The 13,253-nt window shown below is 43.7% G+C and overlaps 1 protein-coding gene across 1 annotated transcript; it reads left to right on the plus strand.

Annotated features, from left to right (window-relative positions):
- The first annotated feature begins 522 nt into the window (after positions 1-522).
- Positions 523-7,036, plus strand: YIPF5 (Yip1 domain family member 5). Its single transcript, XM_068409187.1, has 6 exons — positions 523-602; positions 983-1,093; positions 2,096-2,268; positions 3,534-3,679; positions 5,165-5,346; positions 5,993-7,036. Exons 2-6 carry the CDS (start codon positions 993-995, stop codon positions 6,153-6,155), a joined length of 765 nt encoding a protein of 254 aa, XP_068265288.1. The 5' UTR covers positions 523-602; positions 983-992; the 3' UTR covers positions 6,156-7,036.
- Positions 7,037-13,253: the final 6,217 nt, after the last annotated feature.

Raw genomic sequence — 13,253 nt, forward strand, 5'->3', positions numbered from 1 at the left:
CCTCACGAGAAATCGGTGTTACTCCTCCCGTTTCACAGCTCGGGTACCTGACTCTCAGCACATGAGGCAAAGCAGCAAAAGGAGGTACCAACTACTAACGCTTTAATGTCAGAACGTCACTCTTTGCATGTATATAAAAGCCAACGTTTTGCTTTTCTTCAGATTTTAGGCGAAAAAACGGGAGGCTGAAGACATGACGCTTTGAAGCCCCAGCGGTAACAGGGAGCCTTACCGATGCCGGGGAAACGCCAGCTCCCGCTTGCGGGGGCTGCGCCACCGCCGGGCCGCCCGCAGCCCTGACGGGGCGACCGGGCCCTCCCGCAGGACGAGCCCGAAGCCACCACGCCCGGTGCGGGGGCGCCGCCATCCCGCGCGCCGCCGCCGCCATCTTGCCGCCATCCCGCGCTCCGTCCCCTTGGCAACGCGGCGGCGCCACGCGGGCAGGGGGCGGGGCGGGGGCGGCGCATGCCCGGTGGAGGCGCTGCGCCGAGGGCGCCGGGCGCACGCGCGGCCCCGCTGGCCCCGGAAGTGCTTCGCGGCGCTGGGTGACACGTCGCAGGGGCCGCGGCGGCGGGTGCGGGGCCGGGCCCGGAGCGGTGCGGGTGAGTCGGGCCGGGCCGGGCCGGGCCGGGCCGGGCCGGGCCGGGCTTGGCTTCGCCGCCCCCCCGGGCCCGCGCTCCCGCGGCCGCCCTGCGGGGAGAACAGGGGCTGGGCGACCCGGGGGCTGGAGCGGCAGCCGAGGCGCTGGGGCAGCGCCCGGCGCGGCTGCGGGCGGCCTGAGGGAGGGCGGCGGGGCCGAACGGTGGGGAGGGGCGCTCCCGAAACGGCCTCTGCGCTCCCGAAACGGCCTCTGCGCTCCCCCGAGGGAGGGTGCCCGGGCGGGTCCTGCGCGGGAGCGGGTGGCCGGAGCCGCCGGTCCCCCCGAAGCGCCCCCGTGCAGGAGGGGGCTGGGGACCCGGGTGACCCCGCCGTTCCCTTGCAGATCGCCTGCCATGTCCGGGTTCGACAGCTTCAACACAGAGTTCTTCCAGACGAGTTACAGCATCGACGACCAGGCGCAGCCCTATGACTACAGCGGGACGCCGTACAGCAAGTAACTTGTGCACGCCTGTGGGCTGGTGTGCTGTGTGCCTGGGGTAGAGCCTTTCTGTCGCGCTGCTTTAGCGGCCAGGCCTGGGTTGAGGTGCTCCTGGGGTGGTCTGTTTGTTCAGAAAAGGATTGGCACTTCAGCCAGCTCTTGTTGCCTGTAATTCAATTCCTGTCGCTCTGTTTTATGAAGAGCGTACCTTACGTTCTGTAAACAGAGATTTAAAGCAATTGTATGTCGAATACTCTTCTACCTTTTAAGGCAAAGATTAGAAAATTGAAAGATTATTATATCCTAATTATGTGAACATTCTCATCTTTGGGAAAAGAATTATCGTTATTCTGTAACTCCATCTCCAGTCAGGGAGTAAAAATCAGTTACAGCGTCCCATAAATGAGCCTGCAATGGCAACGGTGGTTTCTAGGCTTTGGTAGGAAAGCGTGGCCAGGGGAGCTCTTAGGAGTCCTGTGTGAACATCCAGCCTCAGGCTGAGGGGTTTGCTGGGTTACGTGACCTGTGTGATCCCTGATGGAGCAGGTCGATGCCTGTTTGTGTCCTGGAAAGGATTACAGTGCTGTGATAAGGCTGAACTCTACTAACATAAGGGAAGAAGGATGAGTTCTGGGTTTTCCTTCTTTATATTCATATTTCCATAGTTCAATATTTTGGAGATGTTTACTGAAATCTCTGTAGTCAGACTTGGAAATCATTAGTGGCACGAATAACTTAACAAGTTTGTGTAGGAACAGAAGATAGCTTTGATTAGGCTTTTTTTTAAAAGTAGCAGTGTATACCTTCTGTGGTAGAAGGTATTCCACAGACAGTATAAATTGATTTGTTAGTAAATAATTGAGAATACGTGAAACAGAAACTGAAAAATCTGCAGCCTATAGTAGAAAGATGGGATTGTTTGCTGCAACTTACTTCTGAGAATAAGCTTTGCTTTTGCCAGGAGGTGTTTAAAAGAAAAGTCTGTATCTGTCCATAATGTGATGTCGTTCTTTGTAGGCAGTATGGAGGCTATGACTACTCTCAGCAAAGTGGATTTGTCCCTCCAGACATGATGCAGCAGCAGCAGCCTTACACGGGGCAGATTTACCAGCCAACACAGACGTACACTCCGACTTCAGCACAGTCTTTTTATGGAAGTAATTTTGAGGATGAGCCTCCTCTATTAGAAGGTATAACTTATGCTTTATGGCCAAAATCCAAAACTCTTCCCAATTTGGAGTGTGTATTCCCTCCTTTTGAAAGTGCACAGTTGATTTGAAATTCTCATTAATTTTTTTTATTTAACTATTTTGCTATATGAAATACATGCTCTTGTGTGAACTTCTGCAGTTTTCCAGTTGTGCTTCGTTACGTTATACCAGCTGTTCTGTGGAAGACATTATCAATTAAATGGATAACCTGACTTCATACAGCTCTTATGACAAAACACTATTTCTGTTGTTGTAAATAATACTTAAAATTGCCCACTTCTTGTAAAATAAATTGATGCTATTAGTTTCAGTGGATTCTTTGGTTAGAACTGAAATCTTTCATTTCTAAAGAGGAATGCTAAACACTGCAGAAATTCCTGTGTGGGGCACAGCCTGTGCAGAATGCTGGAACAGATGTGTAGTTAGTGTCTGGATTGATGGTTTCAGTTTCCAGCTTATATCCATCATTGTTCAGTACCAAACAACTGAAGCAACCCTTACTGTTCCTGGTTAGAGAGCTAGGTATTCATGACACCTGTCACCCGAACCTATCTGTGATACCTTCCACCCTGCCGTGCTTTCCTTGTATTCTTCAAAAAATTATTTTGTTTTCATAGATGCTTCCCAGGGCCTGAAGTGGGCAAGTAGTAACTGCATTCATAACTAGGTGTTGATGTGATCAAACTATGGATGGAGACTTGAAATCATGTCTAGCTGGAGGGAGCTGTGAAACTCCTTGTCATGAGACACGGAGTGTTAAAAGGGATGGGTGTTTTTTTTTTTTAGTGGGTTCAGTGGCTGGTTTATGAAAGAGAAATCTACTGAGGGTAGTTAAGTGTAGGGAAAGTACTTCAATTAGAAATCCTTGAGCTGCCAGTCGTTGGAGACTTGGATTCTGCGTGTACTGTGCTTATACTCTCTTGTACATATCTGCTTCTGGCCACTTCCAGGGACAGGGTGCTGGGCTAAAGGAACGTTTGGGCTGACCCACAACACTCTGCTTATGCTCTTATCTGATCCTCTAGAAACCACCTTGTGGCTTCCAAGCGTTTGAGGCATGGAATCTGTGGAGGCAGCACACTCAGCAGCTTGAATAAAGATAGAATTCTTTGGTCCCCATAGGGTGGTATCTGGAAGAGATTTAAAAGTGGAGAGGCAGGGAGAACTAAGAGTGAAGCAAATGGGAGTGACGGGAAGGGAAAAAAATAAATAAATATGCATAATTCTTTTCATGTAATTTATAGAATTGGGGATCAATTTTGACCACATCTGGCAGAAGACACTAACAGTGCTACACCCTCTAAAAGTAGCAGATGGCAGCATCATGAATGAGACTGATTTGGCTGGACCAATGGTCTTCTGTCTAGCTTTTGGAGCCACGTTATTACTGGTAAGATATCGATTGTGAAATATTGATTGTCATATTCGCATTAATTTCTTTGCTCCATACTCTATTCATTGTTCTTTACTGATATTCAAGAGGTGAGGAAACTTGTGTAAGAAGTGGTTTCATAAGTACTGATACATAAGGCATGATGTTCAGTATGAAGAGTCAGTCTGGTCAGTCTTTTAAAAGGAAACCTGCCTGCAAATTGTTTATACTTCTTAGTAGGTCAGCAGCTGTTGAAGCCTGGTGTTTTTTTTTAGTTGAGCTTAATTGAAATAAGATTGTGCTTTAATGATTTAAAAGTATCAATTATGAAATAGCAGAGTAGTAGCAGTCAGTCTTCCTTGTCGTTGAAAGTTTCAGTATTAATCAGATTTTTTTTCTCTAAAAAATTTTTGCCTAAAATTCCACATTGCTACGACACTTAGAACACAGTGTTTTGGTACCCAGGGCAATTAAAGCCTACTTTAATAAGTAACCTTTATTTATGGAAACTAGGCCAGTAGAATTAATGAACGTGTTTATGGTAGATACATTTGAATGTTCTTTTTCTAAGAAATTATCACTTTCTCCTGTGTGCTTTTTTTTTTTTTTTGATACATTGAATGTAGTGAGAGGAAACAAGCTTAGCCTAGCAAAAAGATAAAAGCAGATATCATTGTGTTCTGTGGTGCTTGAGGAAGGAGAGCTGGATTGTAAGTAAACTTAGTTTGGAAGTTAGTAGTGGGAGACAGGCCTCAAAGCTACACACCATTGTAGCTTCACTACTGCGTGGTCCTGTGTTCCTGCACCGTGCTTTGTGTGCATGTTGAGAGATGTTGTAAGGGAAGCATCAATCTTGTTGGAAAAATGAATTATGACATAGGATACATATGTTTTGAAATAATGCACATATGCTTTTCACCTACTTGTTAGCAAAGCTCTGATTTTGAATTCTTAAAATCTACATGAGTCAATTCTGCCGTCCATATGCAGTGCTTTACAGCTCAGCTTCAGCTGTCTCTGGGAATTTTTTATAATTTACTTTGTGCTGTAACTTTGGAGTCCCTCACAAACTAAAGGACTTTAGCTCTGGATTTGTCAAGGAGTTCCTGACTTACAATTTTTTTGTCTTTAAATGCTACTTCTGTAAAGATTATTATTGCAAGTAATTTTCAGAGACAATGAGCATGAGAAGTTAGTTGATTAAACCCTAAAGAATTCATAGGCTTTTGCAGCCCAGATAAAAGAATAACAATTTGATCAAAATCTGTTCATCAAGATACATGAAGTTAGGATAAATCTGCCTCTTGGGTGCCCAGAATATACAGCTGTCCTGGAATTCAGGTTGTGGGAAAATACTCTGTTGAATTTGAATATAGGAATTGAGGGTGGGAGGACAGCAGAGAAAACTGAGAGATTCTCTACACATTCTTTCCTTATCCCTGTATTTGTGGGAGGCATCACTTGTTCTGGTAACTAACATGCATTACTCTGCTTGACTTTCAGGCTGGTAAAATTCAGTTTGGTTATGTGTATGGAATAAGTGCAATCGGCTGTTTAGGGATGTTTTGTCTCCTGAACTTAATGAGCATGACGGGTGTCTCGTTCGGCTGCGTGGCCAGTGTCCTTGGATACTGTCTTCTTCCTATGATCCTGCTTTCCACTTTTGCCATTGTATTTTCACTGCAGTAAGTACATAAACTTTATAATTTGGTAATCGGTTCCTCTCCTATGAGATGGTGAAAGAAGTTATTACAAGGAATTTTCATATTCAGTGATGAAACTGATTATAATTTGAATATGACAGGAATTTGTAGTAAGTGTAAAAACACAAATATCAACAGTCTTCAGGTATTTACTGGACGAAAGATAAGTGAATACTGGTTTTATCTATAAGTCAATTAAATACATAGACTCAAATATCAAGTTTGTGTTTAGTCAGCTTTGAATCTGACAAATCTCAGTACCTGTAAAGTCTAAAAGTAATTACAATTTAAGATATGAATTTGAATTTGACAAACAGAAGAAAATCAGTGTGATTCCTCATAGCTATGTGAAATTAGGAACTGAAAAGAAAGAACTTGCTACAGTTACGTTACTCACAGCTTTACGTTTCATATGCACAAAGTTAATTTTGTTTTTTTTTATGCTGTCATAATTGAATAATATAGTTCTGAAGTCTTTACTGGAACTATTTCATTTAAAAAGTCAAAGATAAAAGCTAAAACTCATCTTAGAATCTGTAGAAGGTGTTAGAAGGAGTCCAGTAACGACTCCTATTAGCATATATACACAAGTCTTACATGAATTCTCTTTTTATTTCTGTCTTTTCAGGGGGATGATGGGGATTATTCTCACGGCTGGAATCATTGGCTGGTGCAGCTTTTCTGCTTCCAAGATCTTTATTTCTGCCTTAGCAATGGAAGGACAACAACTTCTAGTAGCGTACCCCTGCGCTTTGCTGTATGGAGTCTTCGCTCTCATTTCTGTGTTTTGAATAGACTGTCCAAACCGTTGGACTCCAGTGGGCCAAAATGAAAACATCGACCTGGGATGCGTAGTTGGACCAGAAGCAGCTGCAAACAACTGTATAGTGTTGCTATCATAAAACTTAGACCTGTTTTGAATCATCTGCAACAATGAAAACAAATGTCTCGTGTTCACTTTTTTAGGACTTTGAATACTGTTTTCAATTGACCTGAGGTGTCTATAGCTTTAATAAGTGTTCATGCTTATCATGTTAATGTAATTTCTTTCCCATTCCTGTATCTTTAAAGAAGTAACTTTTGGTTGTTTATTTGAAGGTTTGTTTGTTCGTTTTTTCTAGGGGAGGGAGGGAGAAGGATTTCAGTTGTAAATGGATAGATTTTTGTTAGCAGAAGTTAACAAAACTGCAGATGCCATAGATTTGGGGTACCCTGAATAAATCTGCAGGATTCTGTCCCCTCTTACCAAAAGCAAAATGCACAAATGAACACAAGCAATTAGAGTATTTTCTATATTTTAACAAATATACTCTTAAGCCCTTTGGTCTCAGTTATTTGTTCATTTGATGTGATAGTATTTCAGGATTTAAGATACTTTAACTATGAATTAGAAAACAGATGCTTAAAAGTTAAAGGGATCTGTAATTCTGTCACACTTGAAATATGAATACATTTGGATGTCTAAGTAGCTATATGTTAACTTGGATTTCTGAAGGTGACTTCACCTAGAGTTTCTTTTCCTAATGGTGCACATACTAGTAGATGGAGAGTAATCTCTTTTGCAGTACTTCCAAGAAAAACACCGTTTTGAAAATGTTATGCTTGTCAGTATTGTAGTTACTGTAAAATAATTTAAGGCAGATTGATTAAATTTTCCTTAAATTTTGAAAAAGGTATTTGATTTTTCTAATCTTTCTTTTTTGATCGAGTTCAGTTACTAAAATAGAAACCTCAATATTGAAGCAAAATCATATTTAAACTGTATTCAGTTAGTGGATTTGATACTTGCTTCAGTCACAAATACTTAATCTTACATGAGAAGTGTAATCTAGTTTGTGATGTTAGTCACTTACAAGAAGTCTTACAAGTGTAAGAAGTGGGAAAGCAAAAGTGGTGGTTCTTCACATGAGCACTTGCTAATTCTTAAAATAAACAAGAAAAGGATACAGCCATATTTTAACTCATGCAGGGGAGAAGTTACTTACGTAGATAAGTAATTCCCTGCCTCTGCCTTGGAAATGAAAAAGCTCTGGCGAAGTGATGGTTGGTAACTACCATTTCTTCAGCAGTTTAATCCAAGGGATTTCATTTCGTTGAATTTACCACAGGTGTTAGTCTGATGTTCATCTGTCCTGTCCATGGAACCATCCATTCATAGACTTTGGGAGTTGAATCACTGGTCAGACATGTTAACACCTTCTGGTAAGACTCAGTGTGCGAATGTGTCTTCAAAGGAGAGGTTTGGTCGTGCTGATACGGGAATGAATAATTGCAAAGGCTCAGCACACATTTCTGTTCACTCTTCCCTTAGTTCTGCATGTTCTCCTAAAAATACATCCTAGTGTCACTAGAAGCTACTGACAAGGTCCATCTTTGTTGGCCAGAGCCAGCTTTTGCTTGTGGCACTGGGAGTTGTGGGAAGGGTCATATGAGTGTAAAGCCTTTGAGGACCAAACCCTGGTGCACAAAACTGTTCTGACTTGGGTTGTGTACTGTAACTGGCTGTTACAATGAATTTTAGAACTTGCACACGCATAAAAAACTTCAGTTTCCTTCCAGAAGCGAGTTCAAGAGCCCGGATAATTTTCTACTTTGATATGTTACTACAAATTATCATCCTAAATAAAAGTGGTGAGTTGATTTTATTTAGCAAAATGCTTTACTCTGTAGTTCTGATTTCTTTGGATTAGTAGGCCACATCTGCCACGGCGCACAAAGTTCTTACTCTTTTTAATGAAGAACATTACCTGGTGACAGAGCATCATGTCCTGTATTTGTGCAAATAAATTACAGTGATTACCTTTACTAATGAGGCCTAATTAAATACAGAGTTGTTCTAGTAAGTATAAAAGCTCACATACTTTTTTTGAGCACATTGGGTTCTAATACTCAAATATATTTTTGTGAAGCAGGCTAATTAAGCTTACCTTGCATGTATGAGTGTGGTTCATTTCTTAGAGCTTGCACTGATTCTCTAGACAGCTTCCAGGGTGATTACAGATGTGTTGAACTGGGATAAATAACCTTTTCTCTCACCACAGCACGAGCAAACTAAGTGCACAGGAAAAACATTAAAATTATCTTGTCTCAGTATAGCACTGGCAATATAGCTGCTGAGTTTGGAAAGAGCATCTGAGAAGGTATTTATTTACATATATATGTTCACAAAGTCCTTGCTCGGGCAGTAGAGGATACTACACGTTGTACTTGAGCAGTGAGGTTTGACCAGTGAGTTTCAGGAGCATTTTGTGTTCTTCAGCTCACGTTGTGGAGAATTAAGCAGTGAATTTCTAACTGGTCTCTTGGGGGCAGGAGAGAAGCGGATGGGAGTAGAAGGTCAAACGCTTTAATTTGAAGAGGACTTTATAAAAGCACAATGTTATGTCTAGACTGGGAGTCTTAAATATCCCAAATTTCTGGTACATTAATTAATGTGATTCCATTGACTGTGTTTACTGCCTTTCTAAAATCAATTCCATTGATTTTCTGTAATAATGTTTTGTCCTAGATCTTGCTTCAATTTTAGTTACATTTCAGACGATTTAATCTTGCTGTCACATAGAATGGCAAGATTGTATGCTGTAATTCTTTACTCCCCACGTTTGCCTTTCATATTTAGTGGGACTTTTTTTCTTTTTACTTTCTAAATCTGAACTCTCCCCCCCAGTCTGTTGACATCAGTATTCTCATGTACTTTTCAGATGAAATGCTAACATTACTTGCTTCCATCCTGCATTGTCTCTTGACATTTTCGTGTTGCTCAGCTTAAAGCATTCAGATATGAATGCTGGTGTTGCTTTTTTAAAACCACTTTTGTTGTCACACCCAATCTTGAAATTCCTGTTCTGCAGAAGTTACTAATTTCCTTTCCCAGTTTGACCATTTTTTGTCCCAGTTTGTCGATGTTTTGACAGTGACTTTGTTTTTCAGGTCCCTTGTTTTGCTACGAGGCAGCTGCTGACTGCAGTTCGGTTTGTTTCTATAGGCAACATTTCTGTAAGTATCAACAAATTACCTGGCACATCCTTCAGTAAAAAGCATCGTTTGTCCGTGCTCTTATGCCTCTCATCTGTGCGTGTGTGTTGGCATCTGCTCTGGAGGGGCTATTACTTGTCGAGCAATGGAAGCCACAGATTGTGGGGACTGATTTGGTACTTTGTGTGAAGCCAGATGTTGCTCTGTCCTCGTGGCTGGAGAGGAGCATCCTGGGTTTGTCTGGGGGGTGCCAACACCGCAGTGCGCCAGCATCGCTCGTGCTTTGCGCTGCCTTCTCTACAGAACAATTACCTATTTCCATGGAGCTGAATGGTTCAGACTGGGTTACTGCAGAGGCCATTCGCTTGGGCCTGTAATAAGCAGCTGGAATTCCTTTAGGCTTGTCTCCAGGTGTCAGCACCAGGATGTTTTCACTGGATAATCCGTGCACAACGGAGCTGGGACTCGCTGCTGTAGGGACCGACGGTCGCAGCTGGGCAGACGCTTCGTGGTGCGAAGGCTGGGCTGGGTCACAGCCCGAGAGCGGTCAGTGGGAGGGAGTCACTCGCTGATGCACTAACAGTGTGCTAGTTCCTACCAATACCATGGTTTAAAAGTTTGTTAATGTTTTTTAGGAACCACGTTAGCTAAAAGAGCAGCCAGCACTTTGGAGTGTCGTGTCACTTATACCCCCGGAGCGGGGTTTGCGAAGAGCACCTTTTCGCTGTGCCTGTTGATGTAACTGGACGAGCTGTCAGTCTGTCTGCACTGAGATGCTTTGGAGTGTCTGCTGGTACTGCCACACACCGCATCTCTAACAAAAAATGGGGGAATGGGGTAACCAGGGCTTGCTGCAGCGTGTCTGATGTGCTGCAGCAGATCTGATGGGCTGGGGTACAGCTGCCTGCCGCGAGGCAGGACGTGGGGCTGGCACAGCTCTGTGTCGGGAAGCCTTCCCCCTCCTCCTCCCTGCCTTGCTGTCTCCCACAGCATCGATAGCAATTACATTCCCAGGTGGTCACACCACTGGTGCTGTCAGGCTGCGTTTCTGTTCCCTGTGGTGGGGAAGGGATTCATTGCAGTCACGGCCTGTCAAATTAGCGGAGGTGCTGTGTGCGCTGGGTAGCCCTCCTGGCAACGGGCAACCTTTGCTACAGCTCATTCTTTGTATAAAGCTGTAATGGTTCTGACCAGCTTTTTTTTTTCACATTACCAGGAAGTCTCTTCACTTTCTGTACACAGTCCAAAAGCACACAAGATTATTTTTCTCTGGGTAGTTCACTGACTTTCCAGCAGTTGGGTGATACAGGCGAGCTCTTCCTTAGTGTGGATCGCGTGGTGTCGTGGCACTGTCTCGGTACCTTTTGTCCATGTAAGTTGGCACGTCCTTCCTTTGCTATACATTTAAAATTTAGTTAAATAGCATCCTTCTCAGAACTAAACCAATGTATTTACACAATCTATGGGATTAGAGGAGCTTTTTAAAATATTTTTGTTTAAGAATTGCAAGCCCTGATAGCTCAGGATGTGAGGACCTCAGATTATTTATTGTGGTTATCCTTGAGCATCCTGTGAGACGGGGAGGTTCTGCTGTTCTGCTCTGTAGATGAGGAATGGAGTAAGGAGGTGTATGTGATTTGTGTAGATCCTGCTGCATTTGGTCATGTTTATTTCAGCAAAACATAACGGGGTATTTCTCCAGGGGGAAATTCTCAGTCCAGCTTTCCAGGACACAGTTTGAAAGTGGGAGGAGATTTGTAACTGGAAAGTCTGTCGATGGTGTTTGCCAGCTTTGTGCTTTTCTGACCAAAGCCAGCAGGCCGTTAGCCAAACAGCAGCCCAGGCGCTGGGAAGGACTGCAAGTGACGTGCTCTTAAGGGCATTTTTTTTCTCCTATTACTTCTTTGCTTTATTGGCGGAAGTACTGACATTAGAGCGGCGAGGATTCTCTGGTCCTCGTTGGGAATGGTGAAGTGGGAGATTGTCTAAAATTAGACACTAGTCCTGGAATAGGGCGCTCTCAAATTGTACTGATTATATGTCTTTAAGAAGAAGGGCGTTGCTCTGTTTCTTTACACACTAAAACTCCATCACATCATTCTTGGGATTACAGTGCTCTTGCCATGTACATTTCTGTTCATTTCTTCCCGATATTCTTGCTTTTCTGCTGTCAGTATAGGAAAATCTGATCTTGGATACCTGCCTTACCTACTGACATGCCAGACTGAATCGCTTTTCAGTCACGGAATTTGCATCCGCTTTCGTGCGAAGCTGAAGCCAAAGGTAAGAAGCATCTTATCCTGTGCCTCCCTCGGAAAGACGATCCCAGTTCCCACGAGCCCGTCTCTACTGCACGTGGCCACTGCAGTGACATGAAGCTTCCATCAGGCTTTGAACCAGACCCTGCCAAAGGCACTCTTTACCTACCTGTGTTTTCTCGAGTCTGGAGGATAATGATTTACTGCTACAGTGGAGTTGGGGGAATTCCTTCTCTCCAGGCTGCCCGCTCCCCGGCACAAAGCTCTGGGTAGCTCCTGAGCACGGGGCGTGTTTCCCCCTTTGTGAAGGCACCGTTTGCATCTTGTGTTGCTGAATGCGTTACAGGAGGGTGTTTTGCCTCCGAGTCCTGCGCAGGGCTTCCTCCCACTCAGCCTGTCAGAGGGGGGTCACTAGAGATGCGCAGTTCAATGGTCCAGCTGAGCGCCGGTCCCAGAACTTTTGGCAGAGTCTTTCCAGGCCCATTGGCAGCCAGCACCAGCGAAGGCTTGTCTCCAGCACCTTTTATGAATCCAAACTTGAGGTCATTTGGGCCTCAGGGTGAAATCCAGACGTTCTTACTTGGGGCGTGATTTATCCCGCTGCAGTGGGTGCCAGCTCCTCAGTTCTTTTTCAGGCAGGATTCCCATTTAGCTCAACAGAAGACTTGGCTGAATCAACTAGATTAATATTTGGCCAATAATTATGTCAGGCAAATCTGGACAAATATCCTCGTGTACAGATAAACCTGACAGGCCAGGACACTTGGCTAGCACCTCTGCTCCAGTCAGCGTTGGACCCCAGCAGTGCCAGCGCTCGGGCTAGCTGCATCCGCAGAGAAAAGAATTTCGGTGTTGATAGATTGATGCCAGCTCCTTACCCCAGAAATGTGGAGTCTGAAAAGTATGTTCCTAGAGACCTTTTGTTTTAGGAAAGGATACAATGTGTACAGGTGTAAATCCATCTTAAAAACCTACTGTATTAACCTGTTCATGTTCGATTAGCCAAGGAAGTTGAAGGTTATATTGTCCTCATGCCATCAAGACAAACACTAAAGACTCATGGCAGCTTGTGGAGCATTTTAATGAGTTGAGTCCCTTTTTCTTTATTTAATCTTCACTTTATTAATATGAGTCAATCTTCTGATTGTTTTAGTGGCTAGTTCAAATGCTAATTGTCAATAGGAAAAGATAATCTAGCATCTTGGCAAGGCTCTGCTGGTAGTGTGGCTGCTTTATTGAATCCCAGATAGAAACCTTTAAACTCAGGATGATTTTCTCATTCCAGTGTTTTATCCCAATTTAAAATTACTGGTTCAGACAAGGTTAGGAGATCTAGAGTGCAAGAGTCTGCACCTAACTAATGCCAACAGCAGATGTCACATTACTTGCCACTCTGCTTTCTTACAAATTCATTTAGCCAAATTCTGCTAAATACCCATTTGGTTTATTTTAAAATCCTTGAGCCTGCAGGGTACAGAATTACCTTTAATCATTTTATATGGGATTTGAGAAATTTTAATGTTCCCCTTGAGAATACAAAGTGGTTTTTATCTTTTGGAATAGCGTGTTCCAGGGAGGTCAGCTGGGGCTCTCTGCACAGCAGATACACCGTGAAGCCACAGCCTTCTGGCCAGCTTGTCACCGCCTCATCACACC

Source organism: Nyctibius grandis, chromosome 10 (assembly GCF_013368605.1).
Source record: "Nyctibius grandis isolate bNycGra1 chromosome 10, bNycGra1.pri, whole genome shotgun sequence".
Classification (NCBI taxonomy): Eukaryota; Metazoa; Chordata; class Aves; order Nyctibiiformes; family Nyctibiidae; genus Nyctibius; species Nyctibius grandis.